Below are 22,284 nucleotides of genomic sequence, written 5' to 3' on the forward strand. Positions count from 1 at the left end.
CATGAAACGCCAGCACGGATGAGACTGAGTGGATGCAGTCCGTGAGGCCAGCCTGCAAGCCTGCAAGCAAGCAAGCAAGCAATGGGTTGGTATAACCTCGTGGCTTTACTTGACGGCTGACGTCTGATGGCTGATCGTATGAGCGGCTGGAAGGAAGGAAGGATGGATGCATGGATGGATAGAAGGAGAGGGGATCCGGTAGAAGGAAAAAACTTGAGACGGAAAAGCTTTCTTGGGGGTTTGGAAAAGGAGCCGCAAATTTTTTCGAGGTCTGGTGTTGCCACGGGGGACTTTAGATCGCCTTACCTCGCTTCGAAAATGGACAAGAAAGACTTCTCCCCTCCTCCATCTATAGTATCTCTCGTTTTCAATGTCTCGTCTCAGCTCGTCTGATCTCTTCTCTTCTGCTCAAGACCAGTATACACATCATACCCGTACGTATCCCATGGCTTCTGGTCTACACAGTATACTGCATGGAGGGAAATTCATACGCCGCACGGACCACAATCCATTTCCAACTTCGTCTTTTTTTCGCAACGTCCATGCGAGAAAGAATGTAACCTGAAACGTCCCATACGACTCTCCCACTCAACACACGCAGCAATAATGGCTCCTACAAGATCAACTACAAGGGCCCCGGCGAAGCGGAGAAATAAGCGGAAGGCGCGGACGGAGGGTGCGTTTTTTCGCCACCCATAGGCATGTGGAAAGGATCTTGAGTGGGTAATATGCTGATGGCTCTCTTCTTTTTGGGGTCCTTAGTTTCTTCTGACTCCGAGTCTGATTCCGAAGCGTCATCGTCAGCAGTAGCAGCAGGAAAAGGCGAGGGGTCTCTTGCCGAAGTTCCTGCTGGACCTGCATCATCATCTTCAACAACTACCAAGGCCCAAGCAAACGATCCAGATACAGAAACCGAAGAAGCATCCGCTAGACTCACCGAACACGACGACGATACTGTAGCTCCTCGCACCAGTAAACGCGAAATCATGGATCCACGACAAGCTTTCCGGGACTTCTATCTGAAGCAGGCTACGGGGGAATTCGCTAATGATCTTGATAAGTTGAGGTCGGCGGGGGATTTTGGGGGAAAGAGTATTGGGTTGCTTGTTGGGGCGTTGGAGCAGGGGGGGGCTTGTTTTGGGGCTGGGGAGAGGGGGAGGGTTGGGGTCGCGGGGGTGGTGGGGAGGGTGTGATTGATTTGAGAGTGAGAGAGGTGGAGTTTGTTTAGGTTGAATTGGTCTGGCTCTGCTTTGCTGTGTCGTGATGGCCTTGGTGGTTGGTGAGGACGAAGGTGGGGAGTTGGCGTGGCATGGATGAGGTAGTGGGTGCATGAGAAGTACTTTATGTTCATGCTCATGTTCATGTTCATGTTCATGTTCACATTTACGGCAGACACCACTATACCACTCGCCTCAACGTCGATATGCATGTCCATGACAGCCAGCCCTATACTACTCGCTCAGCGCCACCGATGAGTGTTCTCTCCCCCAACTGCACGCAACCATCGGATCATCAATCCCCTCATCGCCAACACCTCAACTCAGCCACACTACCTCATCATCTCACTAACAGCCTTGAACACCTCCGCAGCCATCCTCTGCCACCCCTCAACCACCTCACTGCCAACCTTCCCCGCGCCACGGCAAACAGCAAACCGATCAGGATGCCACTCGTGCCTCTCCCGGCGTAATTGCTTCGCAGCCATGTCTTCGAACGCGAGTTGGATCACGTGTTCGCAGGCCTCTAGTGCCCGACGATCCCAACGGAGTTTTGCTGCGTTGGTTGTGGTGCGGCAGGATAAGGTAGTGCAGAGGAGAGGTGGCGGGGTTGGGAAGGCGGTCATGTTTGTGCGGTCGGTGAGAACGACTTTGGCGGAGGTGAGCCAGGTTTGCATTTGGGCCTTGCTGGTCTTCTGCTCTATGGTCGGCTCCTCGGGGGCGGAGGATGTGGAGGGATTGGTAGTAGTGGTGGTGGTGCGAGCACGCTTGGCTTTGTGCGCAGCCGTCCAGTCATCTTCATCTCCATCCCCGCAGACGGTGGGACGGCGTCTTTCACTCGTCGTCGTCGTCCTTCTCGCCACCTGAGCAAATTCCGGGAACTGGCGCAAAAAGGCATCCATCCCCTTCCTCGCCCGGATCTTCTCACCATTCAGTTGACGCGACATCTCCTCCGCCATCGCCGCGACAACCTTGACACGTCCCAACTCCGTCTGAGCGGTGCAGAGATCTTCGTCGCACCATTCTGGTTCGCTGAAGTCGTCGTCTTCATCCAGGTGCAGGCGTCTGCGAGCTTCGAAGGCGGCTCGGGCTTCGGAGAGGACGAATTTGGCGTCGTCGAGGAGGTCTTGGGTGTACATGTAATTTGTTGAGGCGGCGGACCAGTTGGATGAAGTCATCTGCGTCCAGCGCAGGAGTTGGATGTGGGCTTTCGCCTTGGAAAAGCTGGTGAGGGTTTGGAGCACTGTGGCTCTTGGGAGCGTGGGCGTTGTGTTCATCTTGTCTGTGGATGGAATTTGATTTGTTGAACGTGGGTATGAATGTGTAGTGAGTACAGGACCAGCTGTATTCTTGAGCGAAGTGATTGATATGTGAAAGAAGGAGAAAGAGTTGATTGCGGCGAGATGAAATGTTTTTATCGTTGTCTGGCGGTCAATAGGACAATAGCATCGTCGAATGTGAATGGGATAATAGCAGTTTTCTGACTAGCGGCATGGCTGAGAAGTGATGTGAACTTCACTTTACAATCTGCTTCCCGAAGCCAAGGTGGGAGGAATAGCTGGCGTGTGGGCAGCCAGTACATCTTACTGCAGCTACATGCCTGAGAACACATCCACTCCCTCGTTTTCAAGACTGCTCGTACTATGAACGGTCTCTGAGCGACTGACTCGATACACTCAGCATGGTGGCCCGGAGTTCATCTTCTAGGCTTGCCAGGAGCATTGAGCATTTTCGTTACCCTATCAGTGTGAGGATCCTGGCCAGCCATGCTATTGAGGAGCTCAATAACAGTGTCCGTCTGGGTCCGAGCAGGTAGATCTTGATGATGAGTAGCAGTGGCTATGGCAGTCCTCGTAATGGCGGCTGAGTTTTGATGGCCTTGAGGATAGCACATGAGGGCTGTTTATAGGATGGCCACATTTTGCCGATGCTCCTACTTCTGGCCCCGGTGCGATTCTTATATATTGGTTGCCTCAGTTGATCCATATCCGGAAGTCGATTTCTGCCCTAATCAGGTATAGCGTGTGCTTACGGACGAAGCTGCACAAGATCAACAGCTTGGTAAAGGCGGCGTCTACAATACCAATGTCCGGCGGGTAGATTAATAGATGGCGGAGGACATGGCGAAAGCGAGATCAGTAAGGAAGCCCGTGTCGTCGTACTCAGGGAGGGGAGATCAACCATCAGCCTGTCCTCCTTGTTGTTACCCATTGATGGACGACCGTACTTAGGTTCCGTGTATATATAGCCTCGACCATTCCTCGTCCACGCAAACTGTAACACAATACACAACTTGACCAAAAAGCCATACCATACGTCCCACACGCACGTCATGGGCTCCAAAAGCCTCACACCTCGCCATGAATCCTTCTTTCCAACATTCTTCTACCGCACCCAATTCAAGGAAAAGCACAGCGGCCTTCCACGCGGTCTCGATCTCACTTCACAAACAGCCATCATAACAGGCGCCAACGCGGGTCTAGGCTTCGAGTGCTGCAAACAGCTTCTAGCGCTCCACCTTTCCCATCTCATCCTGGCAGTTCGCTCGCCAACGAAGGGAGAGACGGCTGCAGCGGTGCTAAGGAAACAATATCCTAAGGCGAAAATTGAGGTATGGCAGCTCGATATGTGTAGCTATAAGTCTGTGCAGGCCTTTGCGCAACGGGTGGAGCAGGAGACTGCGACGGTCGATATCGTGGTGCTCAATGCTGGGATCGTGAAGCCTTCGTATACTCCAGCTCCGGAGACTGGACATGAGGAGAGCATGCAGGTGGTAGGTCCTGAAGCTCCATGGCCACACCATATATCGTAGACTGATTCATGACCTCCAGAACTACCTCTCCACCGTCCTACTGGCGATCCTCCTCCTCCCAACCCTTCAATCCAAGCGAGCTCCCGGTCAACCTCCCGCCCGTCTGACAATGGTGAACTCCGGCCTCTCCTTGACCGGCAAATTCCCGCTCAACCCGAAGAAACCCGGCTCCCCGATCCTCGCCTCCTTCGACGATGCCAAGCCTTCAGTCCCACGACCTGGTACAACGCCTCCAAAACCCTCATGCACCTCTTCCTTTGGAGACTGATTGGTTACGTCTCGGCCGACGATGTGGTGGTGAATATTCTTGATCCAGGGTATGTCAAGGGCACCGAGGCGGTAGCTAATCAACCGAAGTTGACGGCTATGGGTGCTAAGGCTTTTGCGGCTATGACGGGACGGACGGTGAAGGTGGGAGCTTCGACATATGTTGATGCTGTGGTTGTGCAGGGCAAGGAAAGCCATGGGTGTTTTTTGACGAGCTGGAAAGCTTATCCGTGAGTTCCATGCCTTCTCCCTGATCCCTTCGGTGAGTAGTGAGGAGCTGATTCATCGTGCCTCAATAGCTTTGCGGACTTTCTATACGAGCCACAAGGAAAGAGATTGATTGAGCTGTTGTGGGAGGAGACCATGACAGAGCTGGAGTTTGCTAAGCCTCGAGAGATCTTGGCGAGCATGAGGTCGACAAGCAGCCGTCCGTAGGGTCTCTGCTATATACGAGCATCCTGTGGTGTTCCCCACTATCGTTGTCGCGTACCTGGGGCTGTTGAATGCCGAAGGCGGACTTCGATGCAATCCACGTGTCGTCACTAGACCGAGTTGACGTCCCGAGAAGCCTCTTATTGAACCTAGATATTATACTTCAACACCTTGCTGCTTAAGCGCCTGGTCCACCAAAGACTGCGCAGGACGGTCGCACAAAATATCTATCCAAGGATGCGAGTCAACAGCGCTCTTCACGTCGGCCCAGCTGTTTGACTCGCCCTGTCGCATGATTCTGGTCAACCACGACTGTAGCTTGTCTAGGTCATTGGGAGAAAGCGGACTATAGCCGATCCCGTATATCAGTAGAAGCCAGAGAGCAAGACTCGGGTCGATGGCATTGGTCGCATTGCGCGCACGACGAGCAAGAGCTTCTTGGTATTGTCGTTGGAGCCACGGAAGAGGCACCCGGACTCGCCGCCATTGTAGAAAAGCATCCGCCGACAAGGACAGGATTGCGAGGCGAATCAACTCTTCAATTGACCCAGCTGGGGAAGATGTCTTCAGTGCGCCATACATGACCGAAGACATTGTTTGAAGGAACTCCCTGTCCGAGACTTTGCGCTCTGCGGTGGTAGCTTTGTTGATTGTAGCGCAGAAATGCTTCATTATGGTCCAGACCTTGGACGAGTCGTTGCTCATGTTCGAATCTGGCTGTTGTATCAATTCGCGCCGAGATGATCCGTCAAGGCCTAAAAGTTTATCGTCGCCGTCGTCGAATAGACCTTGTGGGTTGAGTAGAGGTGGGCGGCCCGTCGCCAATGAAATGGAGAGGTCGCACCTGTGGTTTTCTTAGCATGCTCGTCTCCATGGACATCAAATAAATCTACGGGACGACGTCCAGGGTGTGCCTCCGTCTGGTCAGGCAGGAGTGAACGATGTCGTGAGACCAAGACATGCTTACCGCAAAATCTCCGTCAACTGCTTGGTCTTGTCCTTGTACGACACAAGGGCGCCCTCTCGCATGTGAATCATCCTTACCATACCCTTGACATGAGTGCGTGCGTTCGTCGCATGTCCCACTACCAACGCATGCATAGCCAACAGCAAGACGGCCATAATCGTTATATCGGAGACCTCACTGTCTGGGCTTTGGTTCTCGGCAACCCTCTCCCTCAGTATACTTATCGCTTTGCCATAATGCTGTAGAGTTAGGTTGGGTCTGCCACCCTTGGACCGTGCGATACTGTTCTGAGAAGCGATATCTCTGAAGATCTTCGACGAGAAGACCATAGTATTCAGGTAGAGTGCGTCGCTGGCAAGTGGCTGGAAACACAACGCGAGAGGGTCGTAAGCTTCGAAGGAAATACATGGTTCCAGGACATACATGTGTTCATTGGTAGCGGAGCAGAACTGTAGAGTCTCGCTCATAAGGCTCTCTTCGACATTGTCTGCGAACTTGAGGAAGGATATATCCGATCCTACCCTTGACGGGACAGCTCTGTCCGAAGGGTGTTTGACAAGCGCAGCATTATTTAGGTCAAGTACCGATGCGCCTAGGATAGAAGGCTGCTTTGGCCTCGACGGTCTCTTTCCTCGATTCTTGCCCAGCATGACATGGCGGCGAATGGTCTGGCGCGTTTCCGGGTCATGTTCTTGAGTTCCAGTCTCGTTGATGAATTGCATGACGCTCCTGGAGCCAAGTGGCTAGTATAGTCCATCCCGCCAAAGTCCAGCAAAGCACTCGCAGAGAGGCCACGGCATCTATGGAGGAGATGATGAAGGTGATGTTGGTGTACAGTCCCAAGTGATCATATCAAAGGACCCACTCATCTCATCGACCGCTTACGTAAATTCTCGCGAGCACTTCGCAGAAACCTCACCAGTCGACCCTGCCATGACGATCATCCGCAACGTGCACGTACGAAGCATGATAGAACGGTCCGCAAAGAAAGCGAGGTCGGAGGTAGGTTCAGGTGAAGTATGACTGCTTTCCTTATTTCTCCTCAAGTCTATTTCTCTGTCGTCTGGACTAGGTGTGGTTGAATTGTGAGCGGGCAAGTGTCGAGCAAAGAGTGCGACGGACCATGGATGACGGACGGAGAGAGTCGAGCAATGGGTCGCGCAAAAGATCAGTGGATGGCACAGAGGCATCATGGCTGGGGGCCGTGCCAGGAGAGGACATTGAGAAGCGACGGACGACCGAGTCGGACAGACACAATGACCATCATGGATCGAAGAACCAGAAGCCTGCCCACGACGACCCCTTTGGCGACGAAACAAATGCAGCCGTAAAATATCGTACAATGCACTGGTGGCAAGGCGCCATGATCATGATCGCCGAAACCATCTCCCTAGGAATCCTCTCCCTTCCCTCAGTCCTCGCCAACATCGGCCTGGTACCCGGTATCATCCTCCTGCTCTCCTTGGGCACCATAGCGACGTACACGGGTTACACGATCTTCCAGTTCAAGATGGCATATCCTTACGTCCATAATCTGGCTGACGTGGGTGAGGTGATGCTGGGCGCTGTGGGAAGAGAGGTTTTCGGGGCGGCACAGACGATTTTCTTGGTTTTCATCATGGGTAGTCATATTTTGACTTTCACGATCGCTATGAATGCTATCACGGGTCATGCGACTTGTACGATCGTTTGGGGTGTCGTAGGGGTGGTGATACTATTCCTCTTCACGCTCCCGAGGACACTGAGAAAAGTGTCATATCTATCTATCGCTTGTGAGTTCCAGTGAACCCCCCTTGCTGCTTTAAACCCATGATACGAACTATTCCGCTGATACTGTACCGCCTAGCCTTCATCTCCATCCTCTCAGCAATAATGATAACCATGATAGGCGTGGGCATAACGCAACCCGACCCCATCATCCGCGCAACCGTCCACACCACAACATTCGCCTCGGCCTTCGCCAGCACGACCAACATCATCTTCGCCTACGCGGGCCACGTAGCCTTCTTCTCCTTCATCTCCGAGCTTAAGAACCCTAAGGACTTCCCAAAAGCACTGCTGCTGTTGCAAGCCTGCGATATGACCCTTTATCTGGTTGTCGCGGCGGTGATATATCGATACTGCGGTGCGGATGTATCCTCCCCGGCCTTGGGGTCAGCGTCGCTGGTTGTGGCTAAGATTGCTTATGGGGTCGCTTTGCCTACCGTACGTTACTCCTTGCCATACCAACAGCCAAAGGAACCTACTGATGAGCTTTCCAGATCCTAATCGCTGGTGTAATCTACGCCAACGTCGCAGCCAAATACATCTACGTCCGCTTATTCCGAGGCACGCGCCACATGCAAGAAAACACCTGGCTATCATTCGGCTCGTGGGTAGCCATAATCCTCACCCTCTGGGTCATCGCCTGGGTAATAGCCGAGAGCATACCCGTATTCAACGACCTGAACTCCCTAATCACGGCCCTCTTCGCCTCATGGTTCACCTACGGCCTCTCGGTAAGCCCATGTTCCCTCTCCAGCCACAGATTACAGTGTGGTGCTAATACAGACACTAGGGTATATTCTGGCTCTATATGAACTACGGCCAATGGTTCCGCAATAGCCGCAAGATTTGGCTCACGGTCCTAAACTTCCTTATCTTAATCATGGGTGCTGTGATATGCGGTATAGGTCTCTACGCTTCGGGGAAAGCTATTCACGACGATGCAGGATCGGGATCAAGTTGGAGCTGTGCGGATAATTCTGGTAGTTAGGAAAGGAGTGCGAAGCTATATAATGTGTATCATAAGTGTACAACAATCTCATGGAACGATATCTGTAGCTAAGCTGGCTGATGCCGCTCCTGTATCTGCCATCGTTCGTCGTAGTCGCGAGCGCTCTGGATGTTTTGAGCGATGTCAAGAACCGAGCGCCGTGCGGCGCTTCTATGTAGGACTTCATTTCTCAGAAGTAGCCATTGCTATACCATGCCATGATCGTTGTGTTCGTAGCCATCCACGCTCAAGCAATCCTAGCGGTGTCATAAGTTGCATCATCCATTCTCCTTTCCAACCAAATCTCGCTAGAACTCCCGCCCAATTGCAAAGCACGTATCCATCGCTCGTGCATATCCATCCAATCTCTAAAATCGACAACACACTCCAGGCTCCTGCATCAACGTATCTCTAGCTGAGGAGTCCCGTCTTCTTTTCTCACCAATGTTCGTAACCACCTCTCTCTCTCTCTCTCTCTCTCTCTCTAATCCCGGAAAGGTTACTCAAACTGACTTCCCAGATCATCAAACGCCCCACTACCCATAACCTCCTCCCACTGCCCAGCCGACATCAACCCCTCCGGCCGCTCAGGCAGCTCATCCTCTCCACCCTCCTCAGCCGGCGCAGTGCCGTCCTCCTCCGGTGGCCAAACAGCCCACTCATCGCCACCATTGCCCTCCTGAGTGAAACTCGGCTCATCCTCACCTAGATCGAAGATTGTACCGATACTGTCGGCTTGAGCTTGCTCCTCGGGTGTTAGGACGCGGGGTAGGAAGTCTGGAGCGGGAGTGCTGATTGGAGGAGTAGTATCATGCTGTTTCTCTGCTTCTACTTCTGATGTCTGCTCGTTGCCTGCTAGTGTGGGTGGGGTGCTATGCACGCTGGGAGGGATCGTGTCATGACCGCTCGAAGGAGGATCGGAAGCGGTGGTGTTTGTAGCACTTGCTGCACTATCGGCAGCACCATCAGCGGTGGCGATCGGATTGGCGAGTTCGCAGGCCACAGTATCGCCCGTCTCTTTCGCAATCTCAACCGCCTGTGGAATAACGGCCGACTCTGTTTCTTGCACAGCAGGTGGACCAGAGCCAAATGACTCCTCACGAACTACAGCCAAAAGAGCCTCCCCCTCAAGGCCTTCAAACAGCCGATCGTTTACACCATTTGAGAGATTTCGGTGACCGACCGGATAGTACCCCGCCCACGACTCATCCCTACCAGCCGGCACCGTCGGCTGTTGCGTAGTACTCGTTGCAACACTCTGCTCTTGAGCAGGACGGTCCGCCTGAAGGAGCTCGAGAAGATTCGCCTCGATTTGCGTCAAGCTCCGCTCGCTATTCTTAGCACCATGACCAGCGATCGTGTCCTCAACCAATGGTTGCTGTTCTTGCTCATACGACCCATCACTCCCCGGCTCAGCGGTAGCATTGTCAGGATAATTGACAAAACTCATCCAATCCTCGTCCGTCAACCCGGTATTATCTTGAACACCAGGCTCAGCGGCCCTAGCCTGCTCAGGCGTCGCGACGTTTGGCGAAGAAGCCGGCGAAGACAAGTCGATGATCTCGTTCTCCTGAGACGAAGTCGTAGTCTTAGCTCGCTGCCCGGAGGTCTTCCGACCCTGCGCGGACTCCGGCGAAGGCATATTCGGATCACTGAACTGAGCCGGAGGCGTCGAGACCCGGCCAGAAGGTACCACGCCCTGCATTAAAGCATGCTGCCGCGCACAGCATCCACAGTCAACACCAGGTCTCGTTCTCGCTTGGTGATTATGCATGAAACCCAGATTACGCAAATTATCCATGATCAGGCCGCCTGAGAGCGGCTGGGAGCCCTTCTGCGGCTGCGGATACGCCATCTCGACGCCGTTGAGGCCGAGGACTTTCAAGGCGGACAACCAGGTGCTGTGGTCGATATGATTGTAGTGGTTATCGACTAGGAGGGTGGCCATGACGTGGAATGGAGTGGCGTGCTGGCCCATCTCGATGGTGTGTGGCTTTACGATCAAACCGAGCGTGGATGCCAGCCTAGATGCTATGTCTGCGTCGTACAAAGGTTGATGGTTGGGCGGCATGGTCTGCCGGCGTTGAGGGTAGTTGTTGCCTACGGGAGCCACGAGGCCGGCTTGAGATGCTGTTCGCTTCTCCTCACGTGGAGCCCTCTTCTTCTTGGCCGGTGTAGCAGGACTGTCGACTTGTGACGAGCCAGCCTGTGGGGAGTATGCAGCCGGACTTGATGCATGATTGGTTCTCAGCTGAGGTGTGGGTAGTTGCTTAGGCAGCGAAAGACCGGCGGACTGATTGCCGAGCTGCGTATTGCGTTGCAAGGTCTGCATTGACTGTGAGTGGTCGTGCTGAGGAGTCGGCTGTCGAGGCATAGGATACTGCAGTTGACGTTTCGGTGCTCGCTCCTGCGTCTGATCGTAGTCGTGGTCGAGCTTGCGCTTGTTGCTTGGCTGAAATGTGCCATGGCCTGGCGTCATTGTGGGAGTATTCTGCATCGGTGCCATACTCGAACTGCTCGCCGCCTGCGCCTGCTTCTGCGACTGCTGCACCTGATAGGGCAACTGCTGCACATACTTCATCACCACATTCTGGCCATCCCCAACACTCGCGACCACATCGGTCGCAGCATAGAACTTAACCCGCTCGCCGGCAAAATTAGCAGGCTGAGTGCTGATGCCGCCGCAACCCGCACACTTCCTCACAGCCTCCTCGTACTCTGCTGGCTTGCCGCAATGGCAGCGCATACGCGGTGTTGAGTCCGAAGCATGACCTTGTCGCTGCTGCATAGCGAGTCGCTTCTTCGTCTCGATGCCCCCGACCTCGCAAAAGGGGCAGTCGGCCATTATGTGCGAGGCGCAAGAGCAAGTGTCGATGGATCCATTAGGTGGCATTTTTGAAGGGCCGGGTGTATTCTGGATAGCGTTCTTGACCTCTTGGGTGCGGCATGTACTGCAGACGGGGAAGAAAGCCGTGTACTTTGTGAACGTCTCGATGAGCTTCTCTTGCGGCGCGAATTTCTTTTGCATCTGTTGACCACCGACAACGATCTTATGCTGCGCGCAGAGATTGCCATGAGCAGCTGGACCATTCCGCAGGCCTCTAGAGAGCATCCTGCGTGAGTGGAGTTCGTGTTGCGAGGCAATGATGTTGAGAGTATGGGATGACTGTGGCGTGGAATTTGGTGCGGCAATGGCTCCAGACACTGCACCCGGCCTCGCTTGGAAAGACTGCTGGGCGTGGAGTCTAGCATCATAAACAGAGTGAGGGAGACTGAAGGGCTGCTGAGTTGGCGTGGAGTTGGTAGGCGCGGTGGTGGCTGGTGAGGGCGTGTGGGAAATCTGCCCCTGAGTTTGCGTAAGCGAGGTCTGAGTGAACGCTTGCTGCATGCCGACCAGTGGGGCGTGACTGGCTTGGCCCCAAAGCGCATTCGTCTGGACATGTGGTGTCCGTTGTGACGGTGGTGCAGTTGTCGCCTCCGTCTGAGCAGGACCATTCTGGCCTTGCGCGATGTTCTGGATATACCGGTTCACCCTCACCTTGTACTCGTTGTTGCACAACAGCCAGTTGAGCGCCTGAGTCCCGTGCTTTGCCACCACAGCATCACGGTACCCGACCGGTGCTTGCGCCGTCCAATTGTCGAACATTTGTTGCTTCGCGGCGGAAGTCATGTTGGCGTATTGATGCTGCACTGCCTGTTCTGCTTGTTGACGGAGGGCGTGGAGGAAGTGCGGCGAGATGTTGTATTGCGGCTGGTGAGTCTGAGCCTGCATGTTCGCGGTGCCGTTCATGGCTGCTGTTAAATGATGGTGCTGTATGGTATGTACTGAAGATGCAGGATTCGCTGATGGCGATATTGCAAGATTATGTACTGAAGATGCGTGTGAGACTTGGTGTGCTTGCTCTCGTAGCGTGGCAGCGGTGCGATGTGTCGAGAGCAAAGCAATATGCGATTCTGCTCTATGTTGATATCGTGCAAGATGCTGCCGCGGTTATGTGAGTCGAGATGGTGACGACTGTGCCCCTGCAAAGCGCTCGCGTGAATGCGTATGTTGAAATTCCTCTCGTGGTGCTGCGGTGGTGTGACGTGATAAGAGCAAAGTAATATGTAACGCTGCTATATGCTGATGAGATCGTGCGCGATGCTGCTGCTGCGCTTGTGCGAGTCGAGAAGGTGATGATGATGTCCCTGCAAAGCGTAGCGTTGTGTGTGTCGAGAGAATGCTCTCGTGGTGTTGCGACGGCGGCGCGATGTGTCAAGAGCAAAACAATATGTGAGGCAGATGCTGCTGCTGCGCTCGTATTCGACGAGATGATGGTGATGGTGTCACTGCCAGACCTCTTCTGAGCTCGTATGTGCCAAAAGATGGTTTCGAAGTGCGTGTGTGAGCAAAATGGTGCTTGTGAGTGTGTGTCGAACAAGCCAAGTGCCAATTCAGCAAAAAAATATTGTTATGGTAGCCGTTCTCAGTAATCCAGGAGTTGCGATTGGCGTGCGTGTTTCTCTTTCCATGAGCAGTCGCAAGCCAAGCTTCACCTGCGAATGTGAGAATTGCGAAATTGAAGGGGCTAGGCTGGGATCAATAGGCGGGACCCTTGCTATTGTTAAGTTGTTAGTCAGGCGAAGCTTGCGCTAGGCGGGAAGGAGAAGGCACGAGGACAACTGAAAAGGTGGGATCCTGGGGTTAGGTTAGGCTTGAAGCACATTTTTCTTTAGTCACTGGTGCGTGGTGTGATTGATGTGAAGGGTGATTTCTACAGTATAGAGAGGCGACTTCTGAATGCTCGCACTGTGGACATCTTGGTCTTGGCATGGCAATGATTATCTTTTTTTCGGTGATGTTGGGTGGCGTCAGCAACCTCACTTCACGCTTGCTATTGTCATGACCATGGCTCATGGCTTATTGTCTCTGGCTTTTCAGCGTGGAGATGTGTTTCGCACGTGTGCTGCTGCCATGAATTGATCGGCTGATTCGTCCAGACCATGATCTCCATCCACATGAGCATGAGCGAAAGGGTGCCTTGGCTGGTAGAGGTCAGCATTTCAGCAGCAGCGCCTTGCCGACTACATGTTTTACTCATCTGATACATAGTCGTATTGTGGATGCTTTGGTAAGTCCTCGGGATATTAGACAACCAGGCTATTGCGGCCATATTGCTACATCTGCATTGCTGCTTGGCAAACACTACCGTGATCATGCCGACAAGGGCTGGCTCGTGGATTTCACGTTCCCTTTCTTCCTGTATAGCCATCTAGCATGATACGGCACACGACCACACTGCGCGAGTGTGCAAAGGGCACTTCGCCCTTGACCGTTGCCTGGCATCTGTCCAAAAGACAGTCGGACGAGGCTGTGCATCTTCTGACCGCTCGAGCATCGCGATCCGTGACTTCCTATCGCAGCTGATTTGCCTTCGCCCACGAAAAGCTCAACCAAGCATTCGATAGATCACGATTCACCGTTGTTGTTTGATGAAGGCCGCGTGGAAAGGAGATGTGGACGATGAGGTGAAGGCAGGAGAGTACTGTATAGTTTCACGGTCAGACCCCACATGGGCCATTACGTCGCCACGCGTTTCTGAAGGTATACGGTGGTCGGGCTAAGGGCTAAGCTACTATACATAGCCCACCTCCAACAATACATACCTTCATTCACCGTTAGATAGTCCTAAGCTTCTCTTCATGAGCCTCAAGCTGAACTGTAATGATCGTTCGACTGCTGCCATCACGCCAGGTCTGAGTGAGAAGGGAAGGTTATTGGACAATGGTTGATGAGAGGCTGCAGGAACAGCAAACAGAGGCTCACGAGATCCTGCACATAAGCTTACATATTGCTTAATTCGCTACATTGCTGCATTCCTGGCTGCACTTTTTGGGATTGATTGAGTGCAGAGCGGGAAGAGATGGTGTATACCAGTGCCACGTTCGTGCCAGGTGGGTATGATGATGAGTACTACATGCCTCCACCACCGCCCGAGTTGATCTCGCCGGAGCCACAGAGGTATGTTGATGGTACATGCATATGGTGGAGCTTGGTCAATGGCACAAGATCTGACACATTAATCACAGAATCAACCCGGAAATGTCCAACCAGATCGCCGACGGCCTCCACCACATGAACCTGCACAACCCGAATCGTTACTCAGAAATACCTCTCGACAACGACATCCCCCACCTCTCGCCCTTCCCCAAACTCAACAATCCTCCCCCCAATGTCCCACCCTCAGACGAAGAAGTGGAGGCGACGCTGGAGAACGCTCGCCTCGCCGTCCTCAACTCCAACGACCCAGAAATGCAGCTCGCATGGGCTCAAGACACACTCATGTACGTCGGCGTCTGCGCCGACCACGAGGAACGCCTCGCAGCCGCCAAGCCCATGACCGCTCGAGCAGGCACACCGCGAATAGAGCATCAGCTGAAAACCGACGCCATGAACGTCGTCACCTTCCTCGCCGACCAGCACCATCCCAAAGCAGAGTTCCTCCGAGGCATGTGGTTAGAATGGGGCAGGTTCGGGCACAGGGAGGACAAAAAGGAGGCATTCCGCTGTTATTCGCGGGCGGCGGATAGAGATTACGTGCGAGCGCAGTACAGAATCGGGATGTTATACGAATCCTACAACGACCCGATTAAGGCACTGCGACACTACCACCGCGGTGTCGATGCGGGCGATGCCGCGAGCTGCTACAGATTGGGTATGATGACGCTCCGAGGCCAACACGGCCAACAGCAGGATTTCGCCCGAGGACTGGACTTGATTAGAAAGAGCGCGCAGGCTGCGGATGAGAATGCGGCGCAAGGCGCTTACGTCTACGGTATGCTGCTCGCCAGACAACTGCCCCAAATTGAGATTCCGGAGGGTTACTTGCAGTCTGATGAGCGGGCCGCGAGGATCAATGTGGAGAAGGCGGCGTATTTGAAGTTCGCGAAAGCGCAATTGAAGATGGGGTCGGCGTATGAGTTGGGTGCGTTGGGGTGCCAGTTCGATCCGGCGTTGAGTATGCATTACTACGCTCTGGCGTCGAAGCAAGGAGAAGCCGAGGCGGACATGGGTCTGAGTAAATGGTTCCTCGTAGGCTCCGAAGGACTCTTCCCCAAGAACGAGTCCCTAGCCTATACCTATGCCGAACAAGCCGCGCAGAGCGGTCTCGTGACCGCGGAGTTCGCGCTGGGGTATTTCAATGAGATTGGCATGCATGTCCCGGTCAACCTGGACAAGGCGTTGGAGTGGTATCAGAAGGCTGCTAAGCATGGGAATGAGGATGCGAGGGGTAGGATCGACGGGCTTTCGAGGAAACAGTATCTTAGTCGGAAGGATCATGAGAAAGTTGCGATCACACGGATCAAATCGACGTATGGGTCGGTGAAAGGGTATAAGCCTGAGCGCTTTCGGCTGCAGGAGGAGAGGAGGCCGAAGGGGATTGCTGAGGAGTCGGCGGTGGCGGCGAAGGGTTATGCTGGTTATGGTTATGGTAATGGTAATGGTAATGGTGGTGGGGCGACGGCGACGAGACCACCGGCGAGCGGCATGAGGTTGAGTAGCTCGTCTATCCAGCCACCACCCCGCGGCGACTCCATAACACCTTATCCACTGGACAACCGACCTCCCGCCCTCCAACCACTGGACCAGAGACCCGCTTCCGTGGCCCCATATCCCCTCGAAGACGGCCCACCGAAAGCTACACCCCGACTCGGACCCACAGGCGGCTTCTTCAACGCCAATCCGCCTCCGCGCCCGGCGACGACCGTTGGACCGGCGGACATGCGACCTAGTTCTGCCTTCCAGTTCAACGCTGATGCGAGAAGTCATTCGGCGAGTACGGTTCCGCAACTCCCGAGTCAGAGTCAGCAGGGCGGTAGAGCTTCTTACAATGGACCCCAGACACAGCCCTATGCTCACTCCTACGGACCAGCGCCAAACTCCCGCCCAGCTACCATCGGGGCTGGCCCATCACCCCAAAATATGCCTCCGTATCAACCAGGCTCAGGACCAGGCCCCGGTATTCGCCCACCAAACCAACGAATAGCTTCCGGACCTCCCGCCCCAGCCGGCTACGGTCCCCGACCTATGGGTATCTCTCCCGCAGCGCCACCGCAACCGGGTATACTACCCCATCACCCCACCGCACCACCGGGTCAATTGCCCCAGGCCATGGAGTCAGCATCACGACTCGATATCGGGTTCTCGGCGCCTCCGGAATCGCGCTCGAACTCGTACGGTCCTCGCCCACCACCACCCAACGCAAGTGGAGCGAGGGCACCATTACCGAGGAATCCTAGTATGCCTAATTTTGACCAGCAGCAAGGGCAGGGACAGGGAGGTCCGCCGCATCAACCGAACCAACAACAGCAACCCGCCGCCTCATCACAACAAGCAGCTAGTGGTGGTGGTGGGGTCGGTGGGGGTGGGGGTGGTGGCCGAGCCTCCCTCCCCTCTTCCCGACCCCTGGAAGCTCGTCAGAGGAAACCTTCTGGTCCTGCCTTTGATGCTGGAGGTGGTGGTGTTGGTGTTACTGCTGCTGCTCACTCAAGGCCTACTCCCGTAAGCACGCCGAAGCCGAATACGGGGACGAGTAGTGCGCCTGGATCTGCTGCTACGGGGTCCCAGAAGCCGGCGAAGGGGCCAAAGACGTTTGATGAGATGGGGGTGCCGGCTCAGAAGAGCGATGGGACTTGTGTAAGTGCTGTTCCCATTTCCTTAAGTCTCTCTTTTTCTTGTTGGATGGCGACGATGGAATGGGTTTGTGTGGGTTTTGTGTAGGTTTTGTGTGGGTTTGTGCTGACTCGGTGAACAGGCTGTAATGTGAGCGCTATCCCATCCCATATCGAAAAGCACCCTCGTGCTACGCCATCGTATCCCCGCCATCAAATGAGTGCTTTCACATCTAGCAATACTCTGTGGCAGAGTGTCCATGCTGTCCAGAACAGATGTCGTAGGTGGTGCCATGGTGCGCTGCCCGAGCTGTCTCAGCAGGTCAGTGTTGTCTGGATGGCGACAATGCAATTGTCTTTGTTCCCGATGATGGCCTGGCGAGACGCGCATTCACACCGTCTGAGACACATTTCACACATGAGTCGAAGGGACCAAGAACAATGGCTTTGCGTATAGGTTTAGTTGATATGGAGCTGATGTTTCATCTTCTTCCCTCCACTGAGAAGCTGTCCGAGTCTCACACCACAAGATCTCCTCCACTTCTCCAAGCAGAGGACTATACCAGGGTATCCCCAAAAGACGGACCATAGCCATTGCTAGCAGAGAACATGGCGCAGCAATGCTCCCTCTGCGACAGCTGGTGGCCAGAGGCATGTATCTGCGCCCAGCTTGCCTCTGTCGCCGTCCTCGGATATCAGAACCGCGAGGCAGGGCCTGAAGCCGTGCAGCAAGCCCGTGAGACTCTAAGCAGAGGTCTTCCACCTGGCTCGAGAGCCTGTCTTTACCACAAGAGCATGCTAAACGATCTCGTCAACTCGACCAAGACGGACAGGACGAAGAAGACGAAGGGCAAGCCTTCTGGACCTGTCGCGATGGCTATCTTCGACGACAGCGTGTTGGAGAAGACGGCGTTGTTGCCTATGTGTACGACCTGTGGTATCAGCTGCGGTGTCCTGACGGTCACGGCAGAAGGTCTCCAGATCGTCATCGAGATGGATGGCTGTACCTGTGCCCTTGCTATCCTAGGTGTACAGTGTGCTTTCTGCAAAGTCCAGCGGATCTCTGCGGCTACGGAGCTCGCGGTGGAGCAACGGAAGCATGTTGCGGCAGATGGGGAGGTTGGCATGAAGTGTGCATGCGGTCAGATTGTGGATGGTCAGGAGCTGGCGAGGAAGTGTGCTGGCTGCGAGGGAATCAAGACTGGACCTTTTCATCATGTTGTCTTCGAACCGTCGACGGAGGCTGGGAATCAGGATAGCCCGCCTCGAGTCGTTGCAGCTGCGCTCAGCGAGCGGCCTTCTACGCCACCGGACAGATACGCGAGTCCTGCGGAGCAGCCAGCACCCAAGAAGCGGAAGCGGGCAGCACCTCGTGCACAGACCGCCACGAAACAGAGCAGGTTGATTGGGGAGGTGTTCCAGTCTAGTAGTGGCGATGGCGATGGCGCTGCGGGCAGTCTGGTTGGCGACGGCACTGCTGCAATGCTCGACGTCAGTCCTTCTGGCTATCGACCTTTCGCAAAAATTGCAGGCGACTTCTGGTCAACGCCTGAGTTTTCGACAGGGCTTGATCCAGACAACGCACTTACTGCTGCAGCGTCTGTTGTGGATACTGCGGATGATGATGTTTTGCGGAAGCGTTTGAAGGAGTTTATGGGGTTGTAGGACTCATGAGGAAGACTTTCCATGCTGCGGGTTGTGTGACGAGAGGGTCGGTCTTTGGCATTGTATCTGTAAGCAGGGTGAGAATTGGTATGTCGATGGCTCTGGGCTGTAATGGACAATACTGGTGTAGGTGATGTCACGGACGGCGAGCAGGTGAGCGAGGCATCTGGCTCCATTTCAATAGTCAGACGACCGTAAATACCTTCATGCACGAACGTTATTTGACATTTGCGCCCCCTACCATGCCATCTCTTGAAGTCAGGGTCGTTGCTGAACAGCATGGAGGACATGTTCTGGTTTTGTGACATTGACAGATTCTCCGAAGAATCGAGTAACGACCTCTCTCTCGCCGGATGAACCATTAGCAAGTTGTGGCAACAACGAGAGGTGGAGACATGGTTTTCCGCGGAAGGTTTTATGCCAAGGCTTGGTGACGCTGATTGACGATTGAGCATATAACCGAACAGAAGGTGCGAGTAGAGAAGAGGATTGTATGATATAGATTCTTCCTAGCCCTTGTCAAACGACCAACACAAGAGAATTATGGCTGTGAAAGTTTTCGTGTATGCCTGTTCCCAATCTCGAAAGAGATCACCGCTGATGTTCACAGTACTGGGGCCACTGGCTATATCGCTGGTGATGCCATCCACCATATTTATGAGAAACATCCAGAATACGAGTACACTCTCCTGATCCGCACACGAGAAAAAGCGGATATTGTTAAGAAAGCCTTGCCCAAAGTCAACATTGTCATTGGCGACCTGGAGAACTCTTCTCTGCTTGAGCAACAAGCTTCTGAAGCGGACGTCGTCCTGCGTGAGTCTTGCTTTATACCGAACGAGCCCAAAACTGACACTTCGCAGACGCTGCCGACGCCTCAGACCACGAAGGCGCAGCCAAAGCCATCGCAGCTGGACTAGTGAAAGGCCACACCAAGGAGAACCCAGGTTTCTGGCTTCACACCGGCGGCAGTGGCATACTGACGTACAAAGATGCCGAAGAAGATCGTCTGGGAGAACATGACGATAAGGAGTATAACGACTGGAGTGGCGTGGAAGAGCTCACACACTTACCGGATAGTGCTTTCCATCGAAATGTCGACAAGATCGTGCTGGAGACCGCTGAGAAGCACGGGGACGTAGTGAAGACTGCGCTGTTGTGTCCGCCTACTATCTATGGTATGGCAAGCGTAGATGGGGAGCGAGAATTAGGACAAGTACTGACTTGTGGTACAGGCAAAGAGAGAGGCCCAGCTTCCGACCGCGGACGACAAGTCTACGAGATGACCAAATTGATGCTGACCTCCAAGTATATTCCCGTCGTAGGATCAGGCAAAGCTCGCTGGAACCACATCCACGTCGCAGACCTAGCAGAACTTTTCCTCCTTCTCACCAAAGCCGCCGCCGCAAAGCGACTCGACGAGGAGATCTGGGGTCCAAAAGGCTACTACCTGGTCGAAAATGGGGAGCACGTCTGGACGGAGCTGGCGGAGAAGATCGCCCACGAGGCCGAGAAGGCCGGGTTTGTGGGGAAGTTGGAGAAGCAGGATCTTTCGAAGCAGGCGGCGCTGGATCAGGCTGGGTTCGAGGCTGTGAGTTGGGGTCTGAACTCTCGAGGCAAGGCCGAGAGGGCGAGGAAGGTGCTGGGGTGTGAACCAACGAGGCCTTCGATCTTCGAGGACAGTGTCAATATCGTGAAGGAGGAGCACGAACGTCTTAGTGTCAAGGTATAATGTGGCAGCAGAGCCATTCTTGCAAGAGAGTACTGCTACTCCAGCAGATACGTTCAGAGGCCATGCTTGATATCGATGCCACCAGGAGCAACGCAAGAGAAGTACTCATGTAATTAGCCATCTGGCCCGTTCTTGCTGCCGCCATTCGCAGCGCCATCACCTTTCGACTTCTCCTTTCTTCGCTCATTCACATCCCAGTTGTAAACTCGTGCTGTGGCCACCTCCATAGTCTGATACGTGGTCAGCTTTCCGTGTTGGAATGTATGAGCATCTTTGTCTTACAGTAATCTGCTCGCGCAGGAAGTCGAGGTCCTCTTCACAGTTTGCTAAGGAAGACTTGGCAGCCTCGTATTTGGACTGCAGTAATGTCTCCGCCTCGGTCAGAGGATAGGAGAGCATTATGTTGGCCTGAAAAACGTAGTCAGTACTTGTGCCTCGCTGAACGGCTACCATGACTTACACCGAGCCATAAGTAGACCTCCTCTGTCCGAGGTACTTCGGCTTTCGCATAGAGTGTGTCGTTCAGCTCGAAGAACGATTCGAGGGGTTCGCCATCCTCCTAGAGTCTGGTCAGTACGTAGTTCGAGCTTTTCAGATATCAAATATCTATGCCTACCTTCCGCGACTTGAGAAAGCGGACAGTGTCAAGGGTCTTCGAAATATCCGGTAACTTGTCGTTCAGGCCGAGAGCACGTTTTTGGGTATTGGACTCCATGAACTGATATTTGCTATAAGAGGTCCGAATCAGTATCGGTAGGGGTATGTTGAGTGACATGATCTTCGCTCACGAAATCATCTCCTGGAAGCTTCGGAGACAGCTCTCGACATCATCTCTGGAGTTGACATAGTCCTCTACTCTGTCCACGAAGGGTGCGAATGGTATACCTCGAGGGTTTGTTGGCGCATTCTTGCCGCTAAGAATGGATCAGTCTGCTGGAGTTTCCTCTAATTGGGGAAAGGCGTACATGTTCTTCGCAGCTTCAGTCATGTCGTAATGTTGCCATATGGCACTAAACTATATTGTTATGCTCGTGAGCCCGAAAATGTACTGGCACGTGAAACTTGCGTGCCGAGCGTTTGCGCCACAGGTGTGCTCTGTAGCAGTAAAAAGTGCACGGCTGTGGCGGCTGGCTGTGCATTGGCGTCAATTGGTGACATGCTTCAACCACGTAAAGCTGCATCGTGCTAGCTCCATCAACCAATAGCTTATCATGTAATACACTCTTGACGGCATGGAAGCAAGTATGTCGATAGTTCGTTCCAAGGTTCGTTTCTGCACGAACGAACGGGGACACATTTCCCGAACGACCCTTGGCTCAGCTCGCCACTTCACCATACGGAGACCAGGTTGGCCAGAGACGTCATGTTATGCAAACAGCTGACCTTCGCGAGGCTGCCATGATATCGGCAGTAAGGAACGCCAGGGTGTGGTTGCGAAGCGAAATACGTACACATGCACGTCAACGCTGTACGTCAACTGGCCGAGAGTATGGCTTTTCCCCAGCCGACATTGACAAGCTCGCCCGTCAACGGCCATCGAATGACTAGTGCTTACCATTGTTGACTGCTGTTCGAAATACAGTGTACGCTGGACAACAGAAGGATGGCGAACGATAGAGACGAGTCGGTGCGAGAGATGCGGAAAAATTTGACAATGACGATCAAGATGGACTATTGTACAATTTATTGTACGCTACATACGAATCAATAACAGGGGGCCACCCATGGTATATCCTAGCAGCAACGACAACGTCATTCGAATGACAAACATCTCGCACTATACAA

General features: G+C 53.8%; 10 protein-coding genes across 10 annotated transcripts; 6 read left to right on the forward strand and 4 right to left on the reverse strand.

Moving 5' to 3' along the window:
* Positions 1 to 606: 606 nt before the first annotated feature.
* LTS14_002404 (uncharacterized protein) lies at positions 607 to 1,193 on the forward strand (the record flags this gene model as incomplete). Its single annotated transcript, XM_064835110.1, has 2 exons — positions 607 to 676; positions 763 to 1,193. 2 exons carry the CDS (start codon positions 607 to 609, stop codon positions 1,191 to 1,193), a joined length of 501 nt encoding a protein of 166 aa, XP_064697045.1.
* Positions 1,194 to 1,549: 356 nt separating this feature from the next.
* LTS14_002405 (uncharacterized protein) lies at positions 1,550 to 2,494 on the reverse strand (the record flags this gene model as incomplete). Its single annotated transcript, XM_064835111.1, has 1 exon — positions 1,550 to 2,494. One exon carries the CDS (start codon positions 2,492 to 2,494, stop codon positions 1,550 to 1,552), a length of 945 nt encoding a protein of 314 aa, XP_064697046.1.
* A 1,055-nt stretch (positions 2,495 to 3,549) lies between these two features.
* LTS14_002406 (uncharacterized protein) lies at positions 3,550 to 4,297 on the forward strand (the record flags this gene model as incomplete). The annotated part of the gene is made up of 2 exons (XM_064835112.1): positions 3,550 to 3,990; positions 4,049 to 4,297. 2 exons carry the CDS (start codon positions 3,550 to 3,552, stop codon positions 4,295 to 4,297), a joined length of 690 nt encoding a protein of 229 aa, XP_064697047.1.
* A 587-nt stretch (positions 4,298 to 4,884) lies between these two features.
* On the reverse strand, positions 4,885 to 6,417 carry LTS14_002407 (uncharacterized protein; the record flags this gene model as incomplete). The annotated part of the gene is made up of 2 exons (XM_064835113.1): positions 4,885 to 5,572; positions 5,696 to 6,417. 2 exons carry the CDS (start codon positions 6,415 to 6,417, stop codon positions 4,885 to 4,887), a joined length of 1,410 nt encoding a protein of 469 aa, XP_064697048.1.
* Positions 6,418 to 6,818: 401 nt separating this feature from the next.
* On the forward strand, positions 6,819 to 8,450 carry LTS14_002408 (uncharacterized protein; the record flags this gene model as incomplete). Its single annotated transcript, XM_064835114.1, has 4 exons — positions 6,819 to 7,467; positions 7,542 to 7,900; positions 7,957 to 8,193; positions 8,253 to 8,450. The coding sequence occupies 4 exons, from the start codon at positions 6,819 to 6,821 to the stop codon at positions 8,448 to 8,450; spliced, it is 1,443 nt and encodes a 480-aa protein (XP_064697049.1).
* Positions 8,451 to 8,949: 499 nt separating this feature from the next.
* LTS14_002409 (uncharacterized protein) lies at positions 8,950 to 12,240 on the reverse strand (the record flags this gene model as incomplete). The annotated part of the gene is made up of 1 exon (XM_064835115.1): positions 8,950 to 12,240. The coding sequence occupies one exon, from the start codon at positions 12,238 to 12,240 to the stop codon at positions 8,950 to 8,952; it is 3,291 nt and encodes a 1,096-aa protein (XP_064697050.1).
* Positions 12,241 to 14,353: 2,113 nt separating this feature from the next.
* Positions 14,354 to 17,257, forward strand: LTS14_002410 (uncharacterized protein; the record flags this gene model as incomplete). The annotated part of the gene is made up of 3 exons (XM_064835116.1): positions 14,354 to 14,451; positions 14,520 to 17,127; positions 17,246 to 17,257. The coding sequence occupies 3 exons, from the start codon at positions 14,354 to 14,356 to the stop codon at positions 17,255 to 17,257; spliced, it is 2,718 nt and encodes a 905-aa protein (XP_064697051.1).
* A 454-nt stretch (positions 17,258 to 17,711) lies between these two features.
* Positions 17,712 to 18,767, forward strand: LTS14_002411 (uncharacterized protein; the record flags this gene model as incomplete). Its single annotated transcript, XM_064835117.1, has 1 exon — positions 17,712 to 18,767. The coding sequence occupies one exon, from the start codon at positions 17,712 to 17,714 to the stop codon at positions 18,765 to 18,767; it is 1,056 nt and encodes a 351-aa protein (XP_064697052.1).
* Positions 18,768 to 19,310: 543 nt separating this feature from the next.
* LTS14_002412 (uncharacterized protein) lies at positions 19,311 to 20,499 on the forward strand (the record flags this gene model as incomplete). Its single annotated transcript, XM_064835118.1, has 4 exons — positions 19,311 to 19,330; positions 19,378 to 19,583; positions 19,631 to 19,945; positions 20,003 to 20,499. 4 exons carry the CDS (start codon positions 19,311 to 19,313, stop codon positions 20,497 to 20,499), a joined length of 1,038 nt encoding a protein of 345 aa, XP_064697053.1.
* A 113-nt stretch (positions 20,500 to 20,612) lies between these two features.
* Positions 20,613 to 21,487, reverse strand: PRF1 (peptide chain release factor 1; the record flags this gene model as incomplete). Its single annotated transcript, XM_064835119.1, has 6 exons — positions 20,613 to 20,729; positions 20,782 to 20,907; positions 20,960 to 21,058; positions 21,116 to 21,227; positions 21,288 to 21,413; positions 21,465 to 21,487. The coding sequence occupies 6 exons, from the start codon at positions 21,485 to 21,487 to the stop codon at positions 20,613 to 20,615; spliced, it is 603 nt and encodes a 200-aa protein (XP_064697054.1).
* Positions 21,488 to 22,284: the final 797 nt, after the last annotated feature.

This window comes from Recurvomyces mirabilis, assembly GCF_035927965.1.
Source record: "Recurvomyces mirabilis strain CCFEE 5264 chromosome Unknown scaffold_5, whole genome shotgun sequence".
Taxonomy (NCBI): Eukaryota; Fungi; Ascomycota; class Dothideomycetes; order Mycosphaerellales; family Teratosphaeriaceae; genus Recurvomyces; species Recurvomyces mirabilis.